The sequence below is a fragment of the Phascolarctos cinereus genome, unplaced genomic scaffold (assembly GCF_003287225.1).
Source record: "Phascolarctos cinereus isolate Bilbo 61053 unplaced genomic scaffold, phaCin_HiC Scaffold_1;HRSCAF=81, whole genome shotgun sequence".
NCBI lineage: Eukaryota > Metazoa > Chordata > Mammalia > Diprotodontia > Phascolarctidae > Phascolarctos > Phascolarctos cinereus.
Window position 1 is genome coordinate 65571793 of NW_027555514.1, and position 26776 is coordinate 65598568.

Genomic DNA, 26776 nt, shown 5'->3' on the forward strand with positions numbered 1-26776 from the left:
AGAGTGAAAGAGAGCATGCATGTGCTTATGGAACCTATTTCTGCCATGTACTTTTACAGGAAATTTATCAGTGCCCTGGCTGCTACCATCTCTTGAACTTGAGAAGTCCACTCAGAGAATCTCTTCTTTTCAACAATATGCAATCAAATGTAACTTTGCTATGTTCTTCTGAAGGGATTCTATCAATACTCCAGACACTGCCATTTCTTTGGTTTAGAAAGTACACTGTAAGGAGCTCTGATTCATTCAGAAGCTATGGATGAACATGTATGACTCCATTTGCTTCTACTCCAAGACATATATTACCTTCTCTGTGGAGGGAAAGGGGAAGAAATCTCCCTAACTTGTTGCTCACCAGAAGAAAAGATAACTGGAATCAAGAAGAGCTATTATTTCAGCTCACTTTCAAAAATCGGGGCGGGGGGAGGGAAGTGTTGCTATAAGAAATGATGAAAAGGACAGGTGAAAGAAATCTGGGAAGACATTGTATGTACTGATAAAAACTGAGGTGCATGGAACCAAAAGAACAATTTATACATTAACCACAATACTGGAAACATAAATAACTTGGAAAAGATTTAGCAACCCTGATCAACCCAATGACCAACCACGAGTCCAGAGAATAGATAATATATGCATGCTACCTACTTCTCGATATAAGGTTATGGTCTTAGCGGTTCAGACTCAGACACACATATTGGCCATAGCCAATGTAGGAATGTGGTCTGATTTACCATGAATATTTCTTACTTTTCCCCCTTTTTTTCAATAGGGAGGAGTAGAAGAGAGGGAAATAAATGCATTCAATTGAAAATAAAATTATAACTTAAAAAAAGAAAGAGAAAAGTGGCTCCTGACAAGTCTGTCCTCCTAAATATAAATCAGTCAATCATTAGGAATTCCCCATATTCTCTCAACAAAATATGAATGAGCATGCCTATACTCCATGTGAAGCTACCTCTCAGATAGCTTCAAACAAAAACTCATGCCCTGTTGAGTGGAAAATCTCAGAGGCCACCTAACCCTTAATACTTAAATTATTTGTAGGTGTTCTTTCCTTTTTCTAGCTATGTGAAATATACTTGCCCACAGGAATTTTAAGAATGATAGCAGAGTAATATCTTTCGATCAAGTGATACTACACCTAGGTCTATACCCCCAAAGCAGTCAAAAAAAAAAAAAGAGGAAAAGGACCCATAGGTACAAAAATGTTTTTAGAAGTACTTTTGGTAATTGAAAAAAAAAACCTAGAAACTAAAAAAGGTTCTCTTCTTTAAGGAATGGATGAACAAATTATGACATAAAAGAATATTACAACTCCATGAGATGACAAAATGGTTTCCAAAAAAACATGAAAGACCATAGGAACTGATACAGAATGAAATGATCAGAAACAGAATATTTTATACTATAACAATATTACAAAGATACAGTTTTGAAAGACTTGTGGGCTCTGATCAATTCATTGGCAAACTACAATCCCAAAATTTAAAAAAAAAAACTAAAATATGCTACCAATCTCCTGACAGATAGTTGATAAGATTCAGAATGCAGAATGAGACATACATTTTTTGACATGATCAATGCAAGAATTTGCTTTACTTAACTATGTATATTTGTTGCACAAGTTTTCTTTTTCTTTACTTCTCTTTTTTTTATTATTATTCAATGGAGAGGGAGGTGGGAGTAAGGGAAAAAATATTTATTAATTGAAAAAATAATAAAATTGTAAGAGGAGATGGTAGAGTAATTAGATACAAATAAATTAAGTCTTCTGAGCCATAGGCCACAAAAATGTTAGTTTTTAACTCCAGAAAAAAATCGTAAGAAAAATAAAACTTTTTAATAATTTCATGAAACTCCTATCTTAAGACTATTGAAAAAACCCTCAATTATATTTTTTAGAAATTCTTCAATGACAGAAAAAACTCTAGAGGAGTATATGCTGAAATACACCAGAAACCCAAGAAATTTCAAGAGATCATGTAATGATATCCCAAAGAAAGTATAGATTTGAATGCAATCAAAATACCTCAGGATGAGATTATAAACATATTATTAAAATGGAAATTAATTTTTAAGAACTAAGACAATCTCTGGAATCAGCAAAATGCAGAATTCATGAAGTAGAGAACACAATGAAAAGCTCATAGTACATCTAAATTTAAAAAGAAATCTAAAGGTAATTCATGGAAAAAATAAATACTGATATGGAAAACAGAAAATCAAATCTTAGAATATGGGTGTGCCAAGTGCTGAAATTTTTAAAAGCCTCAATTCTATATTTCAAGAGATCATTTAGAGAACTTTCAAGAATTATCAAAAACAGCACCCTGAAATAACAGAGAGGATTCACAGGATTCTCCCAAAAGAAATCCAAAATTTAAATCCCAATGCACATTATACTCCTACATCAAAACTACAGACAGGGAGGAAACAATCTTTAAGCCTTAAAAAAAAATCATCAGATCAATACATCAGGATTTCATCAAGCTTTTCTAGTTAAAACAACAACAAATAAAGAACAAATAAGTTATACCAAAACTTATTTGAGACTAAAAAGTCCAGTACTACATCCTAAAATCAGCTTCTTCATAAGCCTAAACACTTTTTTTTCTATGATAGAAGATGGCTATTTGAAATTTTATCTACAGAGAATTGTAGATAAAAATCCTCAGATGAAAGATCAGCTCACTGGGAGAAACACGTCAAGACAGATCATTAGTACTTGAGGTATGTATGATGGGGCTCAGAATAATTATGACTGAATATATTATTTTTTGTCAAAAATAAACTCGCTAAAGCTGAAGGAGGAACCACATGGATCTTAAGGAGTCGTTTATTTTCCTCCTAGGCTTAAAAAAAGCTTATTATTGTAACTGGATGCTACACAGGAAAAATAAGTGGACTCTTCATATTCTTCAAACCAGAGACCTCACGCTTTAGTCAAAGACAGATGAAACGTCTCAAGTATAACAAAATATTGACAGCAATATATTTTACACAAATTTGTTAAACAGACAACATTTTTACAAAGCTCTTTGACAGTATAGCTATAAGTAAATCAGTCTATGCAAAGGAGAGTACACAGAGACAGATGTCGGCATTTCCCATGAGCTGCATGTGAATTCCATTTGTTTTCTTTGAACTATAAATAATTCTGATAATTGAACCTTGTGAACTCTGTGCTTGAAAGGGGAATGGGAAACAAGCTCGGTAGTGTCAGTGACTAAAGCTACCAGTGGGAGAAGGGGGAAGAAGGGATGGATCAATGAGACAGAAAAGTGAGAAATCCTCCAGAGTGCCACACTGTTTGCATCCTTGTAAGAGCATGTGACACCAGTATTACAATTGTATGTATCCATATGAAAGTATAAAAGGGAAAAAGGAAATGTGAGCAGAGTTAGGGTTAGCATTTCAATGTCAGCTCTTATACCTGTTCTTCTATAACCTTAGGAAAGCCATCACTTGTACTGAGTAAGATTCTGTATTAGATGTGACCACAGAAAATAACTTTTCTGAGCCAGTTTTCTCATCTCTAGAATAAGGCTGTTAGACTAGAGCAATGGTGTCCAACTCAAATAGAAAAGGATCTGTGTGGGCCACATATTGACTTACAAAACCACAAATTAATATTAACTATGTTGTACTGTATTTTTATTTATTTTGTTAAAAATTCCCAATTACATTTTAATCTGATTGAGGAGAGTAGAGGTTGTTCAACAAGTTTGACACTTCTGGACCAAATGATCTTTCAGATCCATTCAAGCTCTAACTTCTATTGTCCTCTAGTTTAACTCCTGGTTCATAAAGGTTTTATGGAGATAAGAAAGTAGGCATGTAGGCTGGTAGTTACAGAGGTCTTCTTGGTGGTTTTATTTTGGCAATAATTTCATCCGTGCATTTTCCATTCATTTGGTACCTTCTAAATTTGAAAAACAAAATCACCCCTATGTTATAATGTATGGCTTTCTAGAAGGGAGGAGAGAGATACAGGAGAGAATAAAGGTCATATGAAAACAAAAGATATGAACAAAATCTATTTTTTAAAATCAATGCCTTCATGCCTTTAAAACTGTGTTGCCTCCTATATGGATTCTTTCTATGTGTACTTGGCAAAGTCAAATTTTGTTATTGTATAGTCAATTAATTAGTTGTGTCTGACTCTTTGTAACCCCATTTGGGATTTCCTTGGCAAAGATACTAGAGTGGTTTGCCATTTCCTTCTCCAACTCATTTTACAGATGAGGAAACTGAGGCAAACAGGTTAAGTGACTTGCCCAGGGTCACACAGCTAGTAAGTGTCTGAGGCTGGATTTGAACTCAGGTCCTCCTGACTGCAAGCTGGCACTCTTTGCACTGCTCTTCCTTAGATGTTCCTCTGGATTTCACCTTTTTAAGTGCAATTTCTACTTCCACATGTGGTGTTTCAAGTCCTATGGTTCTAAGGGTACAAATGTGGTAGTTCCATCATCACTGATGGTAGGAACAGAGTGAAATAAAAACCCGGCAAATCAGTTTTGCATCTCCTTGTTATCGTCCTTCCAGTTTCATCTGTCAATACTCTTGGTATAATCTGTATTAATGGTCTCATGCCAAACTTTCTTCAAGTTGGATCCCTATGGCTTTTCTCTCTTTTGTCAGTCAGTATTGCTCATAAACCACTATCCTCCATAATGTTTTGCAAATGAGCTTGTACTATAACTCAATGTTTCCCCTGGCTTCCACATCTCTCTTTTTTTTGGTAGCAAGATCAAGAGTTTGCTTGCTGAGACATTTTCTAGGATCTTCTGGCCTCTACTGTGTTGACTATTTTGCATCAATTTGCTTCTCTTACAAATAGTTATGAAGAGAGTCAACGCCTTTGATTTTATGCATTTTCTATTTTTCGGAGTGATCAACCTCTTGTCGGTTGGAAAAGACACAATGTTTTCCCAACTTTTTCTTTTTAATGTGCTTCTGATCTTGGCTTTTGTTCTAAGTAGCTGATAGTCTGATTGCAAACAGAAAGCTGATCCTGAAATGATTTCTGTGTTTGTAGCCAGTCATAGGTGGTGCTTAAGATATAGTCGATTTTTTGTGATGTAATTCTAGGTTTGTTATGTCCAGTGCTTTCTAAATCATCTTGATGAAAATGTTCATGGTATACAGGTGTGTGGTTTCTGAATCGTCTATAAACCTTTGGCCTCTTTAATTTCTTAATTCAAAATTATATTTTTTATATTTTTTCACCAGGCTTCCCTGATTTTATCTTTCCATTGAAGTCAATGATTATGAAGGCATGTATTGACTTAATTTGGGAGATCTTGTCAAGTTCTTTATAAAATTTTTCCATTTCATCCCCTGAAATGGTTGTTGATGTTTAATTATCTTCATGGCCATATTTTTGTTTGCACTTATGAGCATTGAAGGACAAGATTACTAAGTATCCTATAAAATTATGTTTCTTGTACCATTATCCCTGTAGGCACACAAAGAAACCAAATCCACCATCTCCTTTATTTGATGTTTTTAGTTAAATCTGTGAACCATCTTTTAGTTTAGATGCATAGACAACTTATTTGTCTTCTAGTTTAATATGCAGTAAAAAAAATCCAATAGCTATATGATTCAGTTCCTCCACTGGTATGTAAATTCATTTGTCATTGGCCAAAGATCTCATCTTTACACTATCAGCAAAAAAAGTTTATAGATTCTATAATAGCAGTGTGATTCTTAGTTCACTCTGATTTTTGTCCCCTATCTTCCCTCCAATGCCCCTTCTTGTTTCATGGGTCAACATGAAATAGCCAACCTGCTAGTGAAAAAACTCTGCATACTTAGGCAGATATTCAGAACCAGTCTGTCTGTCATCATCATCTGTCACTAGGACAATACTTAGAAAATAAGGAAAGTAAATGTTAAAGAAGGACGTCTTTGGACCAAGAATATAAATATTTGTTCTGGGGATACTGACAGTGATAGAAACAAGACAATGAAAGAATTGGGGGTAAAATTACCATTCATCGACAGTCTTTATTAATTATATATAGGATGTCCCAAAAAGGTTGCTGTTAAACTTTAATAACTTTAGAAGTATAAGTGCTACAAGTTTACAAAAAAATAAATTGAAAGTTCAGTTGGTTATGTTTCTTATATACTTATTTAGTTTTGTGAACCTTGAAAAAGAAAATTTTAATTTTAATAAGATAGGGCATCCTGTCAATGTGTATTACATGTGTGATAGTTTCCAGATGAGTTTCCCAGAGCAATGAATCATTAGAGAGATTCTTCTTGACTAACCAGCTCAGTCCTCTGATTTACCTCTATTAGACTTGTTCTTGTGGAGTCATGTCAAAACAGCTGAGTCTGCATCAAAACCTCATGCTTTGAAGGATCTTAATGCTAAGATCACAAATGCAAGCCTTTTAGTCATTGAATAATGAATGAAGAACATTTTTACAAAGTTCAAAAATTGTCTAAAGCAATGCATAGCACAACAGTGCTTACGCTGAATTTTAATAAACATCCTCAAATTTTAAAAACTTAAATATTTAACCTTTCAATTGTTGCTTTTTGTAAGTTTGTAGCATTTATCCTTCTGAAGTTATTAAAGCTTAAAATTGCACTAAGACTTTTGCACAACCTGTACACTTCTATATCCCAGGACTAGGTTTAAATAATGCAGTGAAGTTCCAAGAACTTAAATCAACAATTCTATTTATAGTATTGTGTAGTACAGTATTGTATTGTATTGTATAATATAATATAGTATCTATATAGAGTATGCAAACAATATGTGTGTATATATACAATTCCAGAGAAGATAACTTTGAAAGAAGTTACATACAACTTCTTCCTATAATAAGAAGAAGGAAATCCTAGCCAACATCCTTCACATTCCTGTTATAGCCAATGAAAGATTTAAAGAATTTTAAAAAGTGGAGACCTAATTTTGGAATCAGTGAGTCTCATCTCACTGCCACACAGCTGGGTTCAGGGCATATTGCTACGAGAGAAAAAATAGAGACTCATCTCCAGCACCACATTTATAGAGACAGACTCCACTCTCTTCAAGGTTAAGAGATATTTCTACATATGAATAAGCCATGTTATTGAAAACCATATAAATAAATAATAAAAGCTATAATGAACCCACATATTCCAAAAAAAAAAAATCCTAGAAACAGAAAATTTCAGAAATTAGATTTACTTCACATCTGATTTTCCCAATGACTTTACCACTACCATCAAAGAATGACTGAATTTTTCTACTTACTTTTAAATATTTGACTAGTTTCTGAATTTGCCAATATTCAGAGGGTAAATCTGTTTGTCCTTCCTGACGATGATCAGGTTGCTCTTCGTCCTCCTCACTCTCTGAGGAACTTTCACTAATCAGGTCCTCTATTTTGACAGAACTCTTACTAAGGATGAAACAAAACAGAAAAACCAAAAGATGTAGATATACATAAGCTTTAAGACACTAACAAAAATAAGTTGCAAAAATAAGGCAATAGCAGTTATGGGCGTTTTAGCAGAATGCTACCCTTAAACTTCACTTTCTGAGGCCGTGACACTCTTAGATACAAACTTTGATAGATGAATAAATATAGTCACATCCACAAGATACCTATCTTATAATCAGACTTCTGGTGACTTGCCTAGAGCAATGTGAACGAAAAGAACTTTGAGAAATAAGAGTAACATTAAACCATGGACTCAGGGTGATATAGTCTCCCTAATAAAAACAATGACAAAAACAGATCAATATTTACACCATCCTCATCATCACTGAGCTAATTAAACTGGAATAGCAGAAGATACAAGAAGTACAGTGGATTATGGGTCTAGCAGTGACTAGGGCCAGAGGGATATCCACAGTCATACATTAGAAATAATGTCTAAAGAAATGTTATTTTTGGTTTGGGCTAACACTATAACTATTCAGGTAAAGTTAAAAGAGTGATAACTCTGTTATGTCTTCACAAAGTGCAAGGAAAAAGGAATGCACTAAGAAGAAATGAGGAAGAAGAGGAGTAACTTGCTATTTTATATAAATTGAGTATACAAGAAGAAGAATATACAAATTTGGAGAAAAGGATGCAAGGGAGCAAGCATTTCATGACTATATTCTTTTCTGAACAAGATAAACTGAAGATTACACACACACACACCAGAGAGAGAGAGAGAGAGAGAGAGAGAGAGAGAGAGAGAGAGAGAGAGAGAGAGAGAGTTTGGTGTAAAAACACATTAAACTCAATGGTGAGATAAAATGGATGAGGACATGGAGGGGGAGCATAAATAAGAAGTATAGTGTCAGGGAAGAGATAGTCACAAGCAAAGGAAAAAAAATCAACTTTGGAAAGTTAACCATAAAAGTTAGTTTAAAACACAGAAAGTGTAAGAACCAGGGATGGGACTTGGGGCTGACAGAAGAGAGAAGGGATTGAATGAATAGATCACTTCATTTATAGATATTAATCTGATTCCTTCTCTTTCTTTCTATCACCTTCTTTATAAAGAGGGGACAAGAAATAAAAGAGAAAAAAAGTATAAGAAGATACGAGGGACAGAAATACATGACTAACAATCTTAAAAGTGAATATGAATGGAATAAACTCATCCATAAAATAGAAGAGGGTGGCAGAATGGAATAGAAAGCAGAATCAACAAAATGCCATTTATAAGTAACATACTTGAAATATTAAGATGCACACAGAATTAAAATGAGTATCTGGATCAGATCTTATTATACTTCAAGCACATTAAAAAAGGCAGAGGTAACAATCATGATAGCAGAGAAGGCCACAGTAAAAACTAACTTAGTTAAAATAGATAATTAGGGAAGCTATATATACATAAATAACAAAATACTGTAAAAATACAATATATACATGTATGTGTGTATGTTTGTGTGTGTATGTGTGTGTACCAAATGGCATAGAACCTAAGTACTTAAAGGAAAATTTAATTGAATTACAAGGAGAAGTAGACCACAAAATTTTAATACTTGAGGAACTCAACGTACTCAATGCAATTTAAAAAAGACTCATAAATGTTTTACCTAATTGTACATGTATAACCAAATCTGATTGCTTACTGGCTCAGGGAGGGGAAAGGGGAGGGTGGGGAGAAGAGAAGAAGGAAGAGAGGAAAAGAATTTGGAACTCAAAATTTTACATAAAAATGTTTTTAAAAGAGTCAGAAAATACGTGAATAGACTTAGAAAAGTTATATTTGTTAGACCTCTGGTGATTATTGAAAAGAAATACAAAAGAATATGCCTACTTCTGAGCTGTATATAGTACCCTTACAAAAACTGAACATATACTAAGTGGTCATGAAAACTTCACAATGAATTTGGTGGGTCAAAGCACAATTCATAGAAACAACAAATGTTTTCTTTAAACAAAACAACATTAGCTAATCTGACCACAGAAAAATAGAAAAAAAGTCAAACTGTCAATACAAAAAATGAAATAGAACTTATAACTAATAAAGGGTAAATAAAATATTAGAAATCATTTCCCCCATGGCCAGCAATGCCAGCAAAAATAAATGAAATTGATGAATAATTACAAAAACATCAAATACCCAGACTATCAATAGAAATAGTAAATTTAAATAACATTCTTAGAAAAAGACATTGAACAAGCCATAAATTAAATCAGATGTTAGTCACATTAGAGATTTAAAATTAATTTAGAGAGTTAGGGCCACTACTCTGATATATGACATACATACGCAAGTTTTTGTTGAGGTCCCATAACTCACTAGATTCACATTTCAAAAATAAAATATACGGGTAGGTCCTGATTAGTCTGAACAATTACCCCCATGAAGTAGTTGCATGTATTCAAATTCACACTATTTAAAATTACAAAGTATGTAAAATATGGTCATTGGTTCCAGCCCAATGGAAACATACAGTGTAAATTCAAATAATGCAAACACTTCATGGGATTCATTATTCTCACCAACTGGGACCTCACTGTACTATTTAAATGGTGAACCTAAAGACTTGGACAAACAACCTAAAGTTTCTAACACCATAAGCCTCTTGAATTTTAGATTTCTCCTATTTTCCCCACCTACTGATGGGGAAAAATCACAGTAATCAACTGAAAAGTTATCAAGATTAAGGAAAGTACCTTTGCAGAGTTACCACAAAGACAAGTTTTGGCCCAACTTTCGTCTGAATTACAATACACTCTGAAGTAGTAGATTAAAACTAATGAGGTCTTATTTTTGCAAGAGGGAAAAACCAGCATACAACATCAAAGTGACATTAAGAGAAGTGTACCGTCTTGATAAAGATTGTGGTTTTCCAGCTGAGGTAGAAGGAGACACGGATTTTGGCTTGTCTGTAATTGATGGAGTAGACTTTTCATCTTGGCTTTCTTTTGCTGAGTCTTTTTTCCTAAAATGATTAATTTTATTATGTTACTTCATGCAAATGGACATATGATAAATTTGCATAGCAAATTATCTTCATCTTGACCAAATATATCTGACTTTCTACTATAAAAGCATTAAATGTTTAATGATAACAAAACTAGTCAAATGTTTATTTCAGGGGTGGGGAACCTGTGGCTTCAAGGCCACATGTGGCCTTCTGGGTCCATGGGTCTGGCCTTTTGACTGAGTCCAAGTTTTATAGAACAAATCCTTTTATTAAGGGGGATTTGTTCTGTGAAGTTCAGATTCAGTCAAAGGGCCCCACTTGAGGACTTAGAGGACCACATGTGGCCTCGAGGTTGCAGGTTCCCCACCCCTAGTTTAGTTGGTATCCCCAAAGCCTAGCACATTACCTAGCATATGGTATGCGCTTAATAATGCTTATTGATTAATATATTATTGAAAATGACTTTAAAATGGTAAGTCCTAGCATCTTCTAAAACAAACACATTTTAAAGCTCTAGATGTTATTTATAAGACCAATCAATGCTTGGCAATCTAAGACACTGTATAGTAAAGAATGAATAATGGAGGAAGTAAAAGCTCTCGAACATTACATTCAAAGCAATAAATACTTATTAAGTGTCTAGTACATAAAAAGCAATATGCCACACACCATGGAAAGACAAAAAAAAATGAAACAGTCTCTGCCTCAGGGAACTTGCACTATACTGAGCAGATAAAACATGCAGATAAGTAATCAAATATAAAGCAATTTCAAGGAGGGAACTTGGCATGGAATCAAGATCAAGACAGGTGTCGTGTAAATGGCAGCATCTAAACCATGATTTGAAGGAAACTAGAGATTCCACAGAGTCGAAGTCAAGAGGTAACGCATTCTAGGTATGGGGGACCACTTTTGTAGAAGCATGAGATGGAATATCATGTACTAGAAGGAGCAACCTGGGTAGTATGAATGGAATGATAAGTACCTGGAGAGTAGTATAAGAGGGGGGGAGGGTAGATTAGCTCCCTACTTAGAGATTTTGGAGGTCTTTAAAGGCCACATCTGGATACAGTCACATCTGTATATTAAAAGTATTAATTTTGCAGGAAAAAAGGGGTAGAAAGATATAGTTGAAGTCTGTTTCCTTCAAAGGAAGACAGTACTTTCTTATTAAAGTTTCAAGGTCTGAAGGCACTTTTGGTTTTCCATGACTGTTCTGGGAATCTCAATTGCTAATCAGGAGAAGCTGCATTCACATTCAACATAAAGATTCACATTCAACATAAAGATTACATACTTGTTTCAGACCCTGATGTAATCAATACTTTTTCTTGCATTGAAAAACAAGAGAGATATCAATCCTTTCCAGTTTCTGACCTCCAAGTTCCTCTCTGAAAACACTGGAGACTTTTAAAAACAATGCTAGAACCTGCACACTTAGTGAGATTAAAAAAAAGTTTTCATGATCATAGTGGTTATATGTGCCTTTGTTATTTATATCCAAGACTATCATAAAAAACCTCATGCTTCAGCTAGATAGTATAGAATTAATCAACTATATCCATAAGTACTTAAGCTGCCAGGGTACAGCAATGTACTTATTGCTTACAGGTGTCACTGGCTCTATTCAGTAAAGACGTATATTTTGAAATACTGAATGATAGCTTAAGTGTCCCAGACTGCTATTTAAAGGAAGCCTACAATGAACAACTTTGTAAACTGAAAGTAAGGGAAATAGATTGGGGTGGGTGGGTTGGGAAGGGTAAGTTTTGAAATATCTGATAAGCTTCAAAGATGGTGAGTCTTTGAGACATTTAATAAGCCACTTCTCATGAGAGAGGAGTAGCAGTAGTAGTAGTAGTAGTAGTAGTAGTAGTAGTAGTAGTAGTAGTAGTAGTAGTAGTAGTAATAGAAGCAGCAGCAATAGTAGTAGTAACAAAAATAGTAGCAGTAGTACCTCTATCTCTACTAACATTCTGAGGGAACTATAAGCTAAACTGAAGTTTAATCTATGGAATGAGACTACCTAACATACCAATATGGCTAAAGCTCTGTATTTATCTCCCTTAAATCTACCAGAGAGTTTCCAGGAACAATCTCAAAACAGGTTGTTGGCTTGAAACTGTTCTTCAATGCTTGTCATATACCTCTCAATTATTTCTCACCTTAAATTTTAACTCTTAGAATATGCTTCAAGACCCACTATCAATTCTTCCCTTCCCCCCTCAATTATTTTCTTTATATAAACAATGCCTCAGATACAGGCTAACCTATATATCTCTGGTACATGTTTTGTTTGCTCTCATCTCTAAGCTTGTACACTTATTACTCCTGTAAACTGGGAAAGCTTTTCTTCTAGCCCTTTGACCACCTCTTCTTCAAAACTCTTCTAATGAATCACCTCCTCTGTGAAGCTTTCCCAAACAAACTTCACCTGGATCCAATCCTGCCAGCATTCCTTCCCATCAGCACTTACTACCAGAAGTTCCTTCGATTTACACTTGGTTTCTTTGTTAAGTGTTGGATTCATTTTATATAAGTTGGATTTAGCCTCTCTCCTTCCCTATACCACATCCACTAGATGGTAACAGACTCTTTTACATTTCTCCTTCCTTTCCCCCTTCCAGAGTGCTTCCTACTGTGCTGAGCATATAACAAATAGGGTGTTTTGACAAATAACAGACTTTTGAGCTTGAATTACTCAGGAACAAATGATAACACTTTTTACTATGGGGAAGGTGGGAATGTTTACCACGTATTTCAGTGGCAATAAATGGACCAATTAATGAGAATTAGGCAAGTGTGTGGTAATTTTAGGATGTAATCTTAAAAGAGTATATGTTGTCCCACCCAACCAAAAGGAAAAAAGCCAAGTGCCTACATACTCTTGTGAAACAGAGGATGTCCATTTTAAAACGGGTTCTAATTTCTTAAGCACGTGTCTTTTTTGAGATGGACTCTTTTCTAAAACCAAAGATGGTTTTGAAAGGGTGTGTACTTCTTCTTTTTCAGTTACAGAGGTAGATTTCTTCTTTCCTTTTTTTTTGTCTCCAAAAAATGAATGTTGCTGTTTCAAAAAGAAATGAAAATGTGTTTAGTTATATTTAGTTGAATATTCATATATGCATGAAATTACATAAATTAATACTTCTGAAATGTCTGTAAAGCTGAATTGCTTTTATCTTGAAAGAAAAAAACAGGTTAAAAGGGTATCCATTAACTGAGTAATAGCTGAACAAATGATGGTATATAAATGTAATGGAATACTATTGTGCTATTTAGAAATGATGAGATAGTGTCAGAGAAACCTGTGAAGATTTGTATGAACTGATGCAGAGTAAAGTGGGGAGAATAAGTTACACTTTAACAATAACACTGTAAAAAGAACAATTTTGAAAGACTTACAAACTCTGATCATTGCAATGACCAACCATTACTCGAGAGAATCAGTGATGACAAATGCTACTCACCTCCAGACAAGGAGATAGACTAAATATATAGAATGAGAAACACATGTTTAGATACGATCAATGTATGTATGTTTTGCTTGACTATGCATATTTGTTGTAAAAGAATTTTTTTCTTATTTTTTTTCTGCTGAGAGAGTGAGATTGGTGGAAGAAAATGAAATACTTGACAATTTTTTTAAAGAAAAAGAAAAAACAAAAACAAAAAAAAGAAGAGACACTGGTAACAAAATAAGAAATTAAGAAATCCCAATGAAAGGTTATATAGATGTGTTAGACTATCTTAGTATATAAAATTTTACAATATCGATTATAGAAGGCTTAATGATTCTCTTAGCTTTCACTGAAGCTAAACGACCTATTGAATGTGCCTATATTTAATTTAATGCCTATATTTGTATAATTGGAATTATACGGGTTTAAGAAGTTACATTTGATATTAAGAATACAGTTTTTAAATTACCTTATTTATGTCAACTGACTACTACTTGCAAACTTTATGCAGTGGTCACAATGGCAATTAATAGAAAAGTAGGAAAGGTTCTATATAAAATCAATATATGAGAGGCATAAAATTTTACTAACTTATGCTCCAAATGTTGATGGGAGTAGAGGGGAAGAAAAAGTCCTTTTGTGAGTAAGTTTGGAGTTGAAAGTGAAAATTACTGGTAACTTTCATCCAACTGGTAACAGGTAACTGGTAACAAGTAATTTTTAAAAAACTTATATACAATACAGAAGATAGAGCTAGTCTCAGGAAATATCTAGGTTCAAGTCTTCATTCTCTTTATTTAATGTTTTATTTTTTCCCAATTACATGTAAAAACAATTTTTAACATCTGTCTTTCAAATTTTTGAGTTCTAAATTCTCTTCCTCCCTCCCATCCCCCCATTGAGAACATAAGCAATTTGATATATGTTATACATGTGCAGTCATGCAAAATATATTTCCATATTAGTCATGTTGTAAAAGGAAACACAGATGAAAGAGGAAAAAAAAGTTCTTAAAAGTAGGCTTCACTCTGCATTCAGACTCCATTAAGTTCTTTCTCTGGAGATAAGACAGTACCTTTCATCATAAGTTCTTCAAATTGTCTTAGATCATCGTATTGCTGAGAATAGCTAAGCCATTCACAGCTCATCATACAATATTGCTATTATTAGGTACAATGTTCTCCTGGTTTTCATTAAGTCTTTACAGGTTTTTCTGAGAGCATCCTGCTTGTCATTTCTTAGTACAATAGTATTCCATCACAATCATATACCAAAATTTGTTCAGCCATTCCCCAACTGATGGGCATCCCCTCAATTTCCAAATCTTTGCCACCACAAAAAGAGCTGTTATAAATATTTTTTTCACATATAGGTCCTTTTCCTTTTTGTTTTTATCTCTTTGGGATACAGATCTAGTACTGGAATTGCTGGGTCAAAGGGTAGGCACAGTTTTATAGCCCTTTGGGCATAGTTCCAAATTGCTCTTCAGAATGGTTGAATCAGTTCACAACTCTACCAACTGTGCATTAATGTCTCAATTTTCCAACATCTCTTCCAACTTTTGTTATTTTCCTTTTCTGTCATACTAGCCAATCTGATAGGTATAAGGTAGTACCTCAGAGTTCTTTTAATTTGCATTTCTCTAATCAATAGCGATTTAGAGCATTTTTTCATGACTATAGATAGCTTTGATTAATTTTTTTGAAAACTGCCTATTCATATCTTTTGATCATTTATCAATTGAAGAATGACTTGCATTTTCATAAACTTTGCTCAGTTCTCTACATATTTGATAAATGAGGTCTTTATCAGAGAAACTTTCTGTAAAAAAATTTTTCACAGTTACTATTGTTAACTGTATGTCCCTTCCTCCCACTTCCCCCACTTATCATACTCTCTCCTTTCACCCTTTTCAAGAGTTTTACTTCTGACTACCACCTCTTTCAACCTGCCCTCCTTTCTATCAGTATCCCCTCTTTCTGTTATTCCCTTCCTTTCCTGTAGGGTAAGATAGATTTCTATACTAAAATGAGTGTGTATGTTAGCCCCTCCGAGCCAATGACAAGCCTTCCTCACCACTTCCCCCAGCTTCCCTTCCACTGTAAAAGCTTTTTCTCGCCTCTTTTCTGTGAGATAATTTACCCCATTCTAACTCTCCCTCTCCCCTTCTCCCGGGGGCATTCCTCTTTCTCACCCATTAATTTTATTTTTTTAGATCACTCCATCATATTCAACTCACATCCATGCCCTCTGTCTCTGTATACTCCTACTTTTAACTGCCCTCATAGTGAGAAAATTCTTAGGAGTCACAAATATCATCTTCCCATGTAGGAATGTAAGCAGTTTAATCTTATTGAATCCCTTATGATTTCCCTTCCATGTTTACCTTTTTATGCTTCTCCTGAGTCTTACATTTGAATGTCAAATTTTCTATGCAGCTCTGGTTTTTTCATCAGGAATACTTGAAAATCCTCTATTTGTTGAATATTCATTTATCCCCTGAAGAAATATACTCAGTTCTGCTGGGTAGATTATTCTTGGTTGTAATCCTAGCTCCTTTGGCCTCTAGAATATCACATTCCAAGCCCTTCAATCCTTTAATGTAGAAGCTGTTAAATCCTGTGTAATCCTTACTATGGCTCCACAATATTTGAATTGTTTCTTTCTGGCTTTTAATTTTTTCTTCTTGATTTGTGAGCTCTGGAATTTGGTTATGATATTCCAGGGAGTTTTCATTTTGGGAACTCTTTCAGGAGGTTATTGATGGATTCTTGAAATTTCTATTTTGCCCTCTGGTTCTAGAATATCAGGGAAATTTTTCATAACTTCTTGAAAGATGATGTCTCTAGGCTCTTTTTTGATCACAGCTTTCAAGTTCTTAAAATATCTCTTCTCAATCTATTTTCTAGGTCAGTTGTTTTTCCAATGAGACATTTCATATTTTTTTCACATTTTGATTTTTTTCTTTTTGCTTCTTGATGTCTCAAGAAGTCATTAGCTTCCATTTGCCCAATTCTTATTTTTAAGGAATTATTTTCTTCATTGAGCTTTATACCTCCTTTTCCATTTGGCCAATTCTTCTTTTTAAAGAGTTCTTTTCTTCAGTGACTTGTACATCTTTTTCCATGTGGCCAATTCTATTTTAAGATGTTCTTCTCTTCACTGGACTTTTGTGCCTCTTTTAATAGCCTATTCTGTTTTTTAGGATATTTTCTTCAGCCTATTTTGTGCCTCCTTACCCAAGCTTTTGACTCTTTTCATGATTTTCTGGCATCATTCTCATTTCTTTTCCCAATTTTTCCTCTACTTTTCGTATTTGATTTTTAGAATCTTTTTTTTGACAGGAATTATTTTTGGGCCTGAGACCAATTCACATTTTTATTTGAGGCTTTGGACATAGGAGTTTTCACTTTGTTGTCTTCTTCCGAGTTTGTGTTTTGATCTTCCCTGTCACCCTAGTAACTTTCTATGGTCAGGATTTTTTTTTATTATCTGTCCATTTTTCCAGCCCTTTTCTTAACTTTTAACTTTAAAGTTGGGCTCTGATCCCTAAGGTAGAGGGGCAACTGTCCCAAGCTTCAGGATTTTTATACAGTTAGTTCTGGGGGGATCTGTAAGTTTTCAGTACTTCTAAGGTGGTATGATCTAAGCAGAGGTGTATTCACTACTCTCCTGGCTTGTTTCCTGGTCTGTGAGTGACCGTAGGCACTCTTTTCTGCGTTGGAACCATGACCAGAGTCACCACTCCCCTGGGGCCACAAGTGCTTGTGCTATTCTTTACCCTGATACTGTGACCCAGGACAGTGACCCAGATCTGAGTATGAGCAATGCAACAGAGTACTGCACCCAGTACCAGCAATGGTACCACTGTCTTCTCCTTCTAACCTGTTGTCCAACCCCCTTATCATCTGTGGGCAGTCACTGCCACTGCTGATTCAGTCGCTCCCAAGGCCTGCTCCTGGTTTGCTGTTGCAGCCTTCACTCCACTCTCACCCTGGTGAGACAGACCTTTCCCAATGACCTTCTAAGCTGTTGGGCTAGAAAATTATTTCACCCTATCCTTTTGTGGATTCTGTCACTCCAGAATTTGTTTTGAGGCATTATTTAAAATTATTTGGAGGGGAACTTGAGAGAATCCAGCTGAGTCTTTTCTCTTTTTTAATTTTATTAATTTATTTTGATCTATCAATAATCATTTGCATATGCTTTTGAGTTTAAAATTTTTCTCCCCCTTCCTCCCCACCACCCTTCCCAAGACAGCGCACAATCTGATATAGGCTATACATTTACATTCCTATTAAACACATTTTCACATCAGTGGTGTTGTAAGTAAAAATTAAAACCAATAGGAGGAACCATCAGAAAGAGGAAACAAAACTCAACAGAAGAGAAAAAAAATAGCAATATTTCTTTGGATGTGGATAGCATTTTCCATCACGAGGCCTCTAAAGACATCTTAGATCCTTGTATTGCTGGGAAGGGTTAAGTTTATCAATATTAGTCATCACACAACGTGGCTGTTATTGTGTACAACGTTCTCTTGGTCCTGCTCATTTCACTCAGCATCAGACCATATAAGTCTTTCCAGGTTTTTCTGAAGTCAGCCTGTTCATCATTTCTTATAGCACAATAGTATTCCATTACATTCATATACCACAACTTGCTCATCCATTCCCCCAGTTGATGGGCATCCTCTCAATTTCCAATTCTTTTCCACCACAAAAAGAGCTGCTATGAATATTTTTGTACATGTGAGTCCTTTTCCCATTTGTATGATCTCTTTGGGATATAGCCCTAGAAGTGCTATTGCTGGGTCAAAGGGTATGCACATTTTTATAGCACTTTGGGCATAGTTCCAAATTGTTCTCCAAAATGGTTGAATCATTTCACAACTCTACCAACAATGTATTAGTGTCCCAATTTTCCTACATCTTCTCCAACATTTATCATTTTCCTTTTTTTGTCATGTTGGCCAATCTGATAGGTCAGCTGAGTCTTTTGTCTGCCATCTTGGCTCCACCCTTCCTGAGTTCAAGTCTTGCCTCACATAGACTTCCTCTGTGGGAAGCTGGACATGATATACCCTTCTCAATGTTTCAGGCAATCTTCTAACACTAGAAATTACAGATAAGCTCCATGAGGGCAAGGACTATCTTTTTTCTTCTTTCTGTATCCCCAGAGCTTCGCACAATGTCTGGCATATAATAAGCAATCAATGCTTAATGAATAAAAGAATCTACATTGGTTGACAGTTTTCTCACTAGGAGTTCCATAAACCAATGAAATTGCAGGATTGGACCTCCACCCAAAAAATGTTTAATTGCCAGTCTATCTAGAAGCTTCAACAAAAGCACCCAATGGAATGATCTTACCACTGTATATTGAGTAACACTGCTACCCACATGACAGCCATCTTTTCTCAGCTCAAATCATGAGGCAGCCAAGGAGAATAAAAAGCCAGGAAGGCCAGAGCAGGAGTGTTGGTTTCCTGTCCATGAAGGGAAACATAGCTTCCAAAAGGAATCAGTCTCCAAGGTCCATTTATACAGGTAAGTGAGCCGAAGAAATACAGGGTCTTGTTCATGGTACAAGCCTATTAGTACTACAACGTGCTGAAAGCACAGGAAAGATCTCAGACATAAAAAGAAAGTCAAAGTGTATAATCCAAAATGATATTATACCAAGATGAGACGGCTCATCAGAAGGTCCCCACCTGTGCAACGGAGCTGGTTTTTCTTTAATTGTTATGTCAATGACACTTTCCTCTTAATCAGGGGAGTGCTGGAGCCAGCTTGAACCCAGTGGACTGAGAGCCAATTGTTAAATTTTCAATATGAACATTTATACATTGGAAAACAACAAATGCTACAAATTGTCTTGATTTATTATTTTGTTGTTGGCTAGATTTAAGTAAGTGTTTGTAATTCAGACTAAACTTAAAAGTACGTCAGGAGTACATGTTTTTCCCTGAGAGAGATGGTTGTTAAACTATTTACCAGCACATCTCTGCCTGTGTGCTTGACACATAAAAAATAATTTTTTGACAATTAAAGCTAAACCAAAATAGAATAAGGTTCCTTATAGGCAGTGGATTCCCTATAATCAAAAGGGTTCAAACATTTATCCCTCCAGAATAAAATCAATAAAGTTGTAGTGAGAATTCCTATATGAAGTGGGGAGCTGGATCACGGGTGGGGATACTGTGGCCTTGAAGCCATAGGTGGCCCTCTAGGTCCTCATGACCTAGACTGAAACCTTTGACTGAACCCAAACTTCACAGAACAAATCCCCTTAATAAAAGAATTTGTTCTGTAAAACTTGGACTCAGTGAAAAGGCCACACCCAAGGACCTAGAAGGCCACATGTGGCCTCAAGGCCGCAGATTCTCCACCCCTGGATTAGATTAATTGTAAAGTTTCTTCCAACTCTGTGACTGAAAATTCCTGTAACATTCCTGCAACCTTCTCTTGTATTTTCTTAGGGAGCCATTAAGCAGTGCTGTCAAATTTGCTACCACTGAAACACTATGGAATAGTAAGACATGCATTCTGCTTAAGGCTGGATTACTTCCTCCTGGAAGATAATTCCTACAATTCTGATATCTGTCATGTCAGCTCCCACAGCCTTGGCCTATGAGGCTGACCTCAGCTTGAGGGATATTAACCGCTTCTTTAGAGAGGGAACCACAGACTTTCACATGCATATTTGGTTTTAAATAAAAATATAAATATGTAACCAAGCATAAATTATTCATATTTGACTACTGAGAGCAGGCATGGGGCCAAAGTTTTTTTTTTTTAGTGGGGCAGCTAGGTGGTATAGTAGATGGAGCACCAATCAAGAAAACTTACATTCAAATCAGACATTTACTGGCTGCATGACCATGGGCAAGTCAATAATTCTCTCAGTTTCACGTCCTTGTTTATAAAACGGAGGTAACAGGACTTCCAGTGCCAAGATGGCAGAGTGAGGAAGGAACCCTCTGAAGCCCTCCCACATTCCCCTCCAAACAACTAGAAAACCACCTCAGAATTGGTCTAGGAGGAGGGAAGCAGCTTACCAGCCCAGCAGAAAAGGTCTGTTTCTTTGGAGTCATGGGGGAGCAAGGTCCAGGAGCAGCAGCAGCAGCCAGCCTCATAGCAGGGCTGCAAGCCTGGGGCAATCCACCAGTGAGGCCCCACCTTTCTGAAAACTGGCAGCCGCCTAGGCACGTGAGTAGTCTGTGTAGCACAGCAGTGACCCCACCACAGTGACCTCACCCCTAACACAAGCCACCAGCCAGGCCTTGACCCTTTGCTGACCATTAGTAAAGTCCCTCTCCACGGCTGGCCAATAATGAGACTCCACCCCTGAGGCCTACTAACAGAGAAACTCTGTTTCCACAGCAACCCAGCAGCAGGGCCCCACTCCGAGAGCAGGCCAGCAGCTAAACCCCACACCAAGGGGAGGCCAACAGGGAGGCCTTCCCTTGTAACCCCCCCAGGACAAGCCAGAAGGGAAGCCTACTTTTCAGAAAAAGCAAGGAGCTAAGCGCTGAAGGCCAGTGAAAACCAGCAGTAAGACCCAGAGTCTCAGCACAAAAAGCCTGGGACAGTACAACATGAGAGCCTAATTCTCACATAAAAACACCAAGTCACCCCCCCCAAAAAAAGGCAGAAAATGAGCAAGAAAACAAAAAAGAGCTTGATTATAGAAAGTTACTATGGTGACAGGGAGGATCAAGGCATAAACTTAGAAGTGTCAAAATGGCTACCTGTGAAGCCTCAAAGAAAAATGTAATTTGGTCTCACGCCCAAAAATGAATTTCTGGAAGAGATTAAAAAGGATTTTAAAAAGCAAATTAGAGAAGTAGAAGAAAAACTGGGAAAAGAAATGAGAGTAATGCAAGAGAATCATTGGAAAAGAGTTAACAGCATGGAAAAAGATAACATAAAAATTTACTGAGGAAAACAGCTCCCTAAAAAAATAGAATTAAAATTTTTAATAGAATTGGCCAAAGGGAAAAGGAAGTACAAAAGCTCATTGAAGAAAATAATTTCTTAAAAATTATAACTGAGCAAGTGAAAACTAATGACTCTAGGAGACATCAAGATACAATAAAACAAAATCAAAAAAGTAAAAAAATAGAAGAAAATGTGAAAATCCTCATCAGAAAAATAACTGACCTAGAAATAGATTGAGAAGAAATAGTTTACGAATTACTGGACTACCTGAAAGCCATAATAAAAAAAAAATCCTGGACAATATCTTTTAAGAAATTATCAAAGAAAACTGCCTTGATATATTAGAACCAGAGAGAAAAATAGAAATTGAAAGAATCCACCAATCACTGCCAGAAATAGATCCCAAAATGAAAACTCCCAGGAATATCAGCCAAACTCCAAGCTCATAGATCGAAGAGAAAGTATTTCAAGCAGCCAAAAAGAAACAATTCAACTATCATGGAGCTATAGTCAGGATTATACAGGATTTGGCAGCTTCCACATTAAAGAACCTGAAATATGACATACCAGAAGGCAAAGGCATTAGGAATTTCAACCAAGAATCACCTACCCAACAAAACTGAATATAATCTTTCACAAAAAATAGACATTTAATGAAATAGAGGACTTTCAAGCATTTCTAATTAAAAGACCAGAGCTGAATAAAAAATTTGACCTCCAAATACAAGACTCAAGGGAAACATAAAAAGTAAAAAAGAAATAAGAAAGAGAAAACATAAGAAATTCAATAAGTTTAAACTGTTTATATTTCTATATGGCAAGATAATATTTGTAACTCTTGACAACTTTATTACTATAAGAGCAATTAAAAGGAGTATATGTAGACGGAGGGTATGGATATAAGATGACTTTGATGGGATAATACCCCCCCAAAAAATAAAAGAGTAAGAAAGAAAATTGCACTGGAAGGAGGAGGGGGTGAATGGGGTAAATTATCCCACCTAAAAGAGGCATGAAAGAGCTATTATAATGGAGGGGAAGATAGCAGGAGGTGCGCAAGGCTTGAACCTTACTCTCCCAAATGCTGGCTCAAAGACAGAATAACAAACTACAGAGGTAAAAAGGGAGTGAGATAATAGAAGGGGGAGAGGGAACTGACAAAAGGGAGGGTATATTGAGGAAGGCAATGATCAAAAGTAAAAAAAAACCCACCTGTGAGGAGGGAAAGGAGGGGTGACACAGAGGGGGAGATAAACAAATGAAAAATGGCATGGAGGGAAATATACAATTAGTTATAACTATAAATATGAATGGGATGAACTCAGCAATAAAACAGAAGCAAATAGTAGAATGGATTAAAACCCAGAATCCTATAATATATTGTTTACAAGAAGCATATCTGAAGCAGAAAGATACATACAGGGTAAAGATAAGGGCCTGGAGCAGAATCTATTATGTTTCATCTGAAGGAAAAAAAGCAGGGGTAGCAATCATGATCTCAGACAAAGCAAAAGCAAAACCAGATCTAATTAAAAGAGATAAAGAAGGAAACTATATCTTGTTGAGAGGTACCATAGAAAACAAAGTCATATCAATACTACACATGCACCAAATAGTATAGCATCTAAATTTTTGAAGGATAAATCAAATGAGTTACAGAAGGAAATAGATAATAAAACTATACCAGTGGGCGACCTCAACTTTCCCCTCTCAGAACTGCATAAATCTAACCAAAAAATATTTAAGGTAGTGAATAAAATTCTGGAAAAGTTAGATATGATAAATCTCTGGGGAAAACTGAATGGAAATAGACAGGAATATACCTTTTTCTCAGCAGTACATGGCACCTAATACAAAAACTGACCCATGAATTAGGACATGAAAACCTTACAACCAAATACAGAAAAGTAGGAATACTAAACACATCCTTTTCAGATCTATTGCTATAAAAATTACATTTAATAATGGATAATGGAAAGAGATTAAAAATTAATCAACAATTAAATAAATTAATCCTAAAAAAAAGTGTGGGTCAAAGGATAACTCACAGAAATAATCAATAATTTCATTAAAGAAAATGACAACAATGAGACAGCATACCAAAATTTATGGGATGCAGCCAAAGCAGTACTTAGAAGAAAATTTACATCTCTAATTACTTACATCAATAAAATAGAAAAAGCAGATCAATGCATTGGTCATGGAACTAAAAAAACTAGAAAAAGAACAAATTAAAAATCCTCAGTTAATCATCAAACTGGAAATCCTGAAAATCAAATAAGAGATTAATAAAATTAAAAGAAAACCACAGAATAATAAATAAAACTAGAAGTTGGCTTTGTGGGAAAAAAATTAAATAGATAAACTATTGGTTAATTTGATTAAAAAAAGGAAAGAAGAAAATCAAATGACTAGTATTAAAAATGAAAGGGGTAAACTCACCACCAATGAGGAGGAAATTAAGACAATTGTTAGGAGTTATTTTGCCCAAATATATGCCAATAAATTTGACAATGATGATACCCAAACCAGGAAGAGCCAAAACAGAGAAAAAAGTTTTATAGACCAATTTCCCTAATGAATATTGATGCAAAAATTTATATAAAATAATGGCAAAGAGATTACAACAATATATCAAAAAGATCATACACTATGACTATGACCAGGTGGGATTTATACCAGAAATGCAGGGTTGGTTCAATATTAGGAAAACTATCAGCATAATTGACCATATCAACAACAAAGCCAACATAAATCATAAAATTATCTCAACAGATGCAGAAAAAGCCTTTGGCAAAATATAGCACCCACTCCTATTAAAAACACTAGAAAGCATATGAATAAATAAAAAGATAAATAATATTTATCTACAACTGTCAGCAAGCATTATCTGTAATGGGGGTAAGCCTTCCAAATACAATTGGGGTGAAGCAAGGGTGTCCATTATCACCTCTATTATCTAACATCATACTAGAAATGTTAACTATAACAATAAGAGAAGAAAAAGAAATTAAAATAATTAAATAGGCAATGAGGCAACAAAACTATCACTCTGCAGATGATATGATGTTATACTTAGAAGATCTTAGAAAATTAACTAAAAAACTACTTTGAAATCATTAACTTTAGCAAAGTTGCAGTATATAAAATAAACTCACATAAATCATCAACATCTCTATATATTACCAACAAAGTCCAGCAGCAAGAGACAGAGAAATTACATTCTTAAAAATTGTAGACAGTATAAAGTACTTGGGAGTCTACCTGCCAAGACAAACCCAAGAACTATATGAACACAACTATAAGACACTTTTCACATAAAGTCAGATCTAAACAATTGAAAAAATATTAATTGCTCATGAGTAGGCCAGGCCAAAATAATAAAAATGACAACTCTGCCTAAGTTAATCTATTTATTCAGTACCATACCAATCACACTATACAAAAAATTATTTTACAGAGCTGGAAAAAACAATAACAAAATTTATCTGAGAGAACAGAAGTTCAAGGATATCAAGAGAATCAATGAAATAAAATGTGAAAGAAGGTGATCTAGCCATAGCAAACCCCAAATTGTATTCTAAGGCAGTAATTCTCAAAAGACTCTGGTAGTGGCTAGGAAATAAAATGGTGGATCAGTGGAATAGATTAGGTACAAATTACTTTATTACTATAAAGTGTATATGTGTGTGTGTGTGTGTGTGTGTGTGTGTGTGTGTGGTCATATATATATACTATCTGACCACAATAAGCTAGTATATGATAAACGCAAAGAACCAAGCTTTTAGAACAAAAACTCATTATTTGACAAAAACTTCTGGGAAAACTGGAAAACAGTATGGAAAAAAACTAGTTACAGACCAACATGTCATACTGTATACCAAGATAAGGTCAAAATGGGTACATGATTTCTATCAAAAGGGTGATACCATGAGCAAATTAAGAAAGCATGGAATAGTTTATCTGTCAGATTTATGAATAATGGAAGAATTTAGGACCAAAGATTTGGAGAGCATTAAAAAATGTAAAATAGATTATTTTGATTATATAAAATTTAAAAGTTTTTACACAAAACCAATGCAACCAAAATTATAAGAAAAGCAAAAACTAGGAAAAATTTTTTGCAATAAGTATCTCTGATATAGGCCTCATTTCTCAAATATACAGAGAACTGAGTCATTTTCCAATTGATAAATGGTCAAATGATATGAAGAGGCAGTTTTCAGACAAAGAAATCGATGCTATCTATAGAGCTATGAAAAAATGCTCTAAATCTGTATTGATCAGAGAAATTCACATTAAAATAACTTTGGGGTACCATCTCACACATGTCAGAGGGGCTAATATGGCAAAAAAGGAAAATGTTGGATAGTAGAGGGGATGTAGGAAAACTGGGACACTAATGTACTATTGGTGGAGTTGTAAACTGATCCAACATTTCTGAAGAGCCATTTGGAACTATGCCCAAGGAGCTATAAATTGTGCATACCCTTTGATCCAGCAATACCACTGCTACATTTAAGTCTATACCCCAAAGACATTCAAAAAGAAGAAACAGGACCTATATATGAAAAAAAATTTATAGCAGCTCTTTTTCACAGTGGCTAAGAATTGGAAATCAAAGGGACACCCATCAATTGCGGAATAGCTAAACAAAGTGTGGTACATTATTATAATGGAATATTGTTGTGTTCTCAGAAATGGCAAGCAGAATGCTTTCAGAAAAACCTAGAAAGACTTACATGAATTAATGCACAGTGAAGTGACCAGAACCAGGAGAACATTGTATACAGTAACAGCAATATTGTTAGATGAAGAACTGTGAATAACTTAGCTATTCTCAGCAATCCAATGATCCAAGACAATTCCAAAGAATTAATGATGAAGCATACTATCCACCTCCACAGAAAAAACTGGTATTGAATGAATATACACTGAAGCGTGCTATTTTTCATTTTCTTTCTTTCATTTTTTTCCTTTTATTC

At 35.1% G+C, this 26776-nt stretch overlaps 1 protein-coding gene across 2 annotated transcripts in view; it reads right to left on the reverse strand.

Annotated features, from left to right (window-relative positions):
* ODAD2 (outer dynein arm docking complex subunit 2) overlaps positions 1 to 26776 on the reverse strand; it is a 213622-nt gene that overhangs the window by 166616 nt on the left and 20230 nt on the right. For both annotated transcript variants that reach the window (XM_020990516.2, XM_020990517.2), the window contains 3 exons: positions 13273 to 13454; positions 10286 to 10402; positions 7259 to 7406 (listed from right to left, as the gene is read on the reverse strand). In XM_020990516.2, coding sequence (XP_020846175.1) covers positions 7259 to 7406; positions 10286 to 10402; positions 13273 to 13454 — 447 coding nt within the window. The remainder of the gene's footprint in view (positions 1 to 7258; positions 7407 to 10285; positions 10403 to 13272; positions 13455 to 26776) is intronic.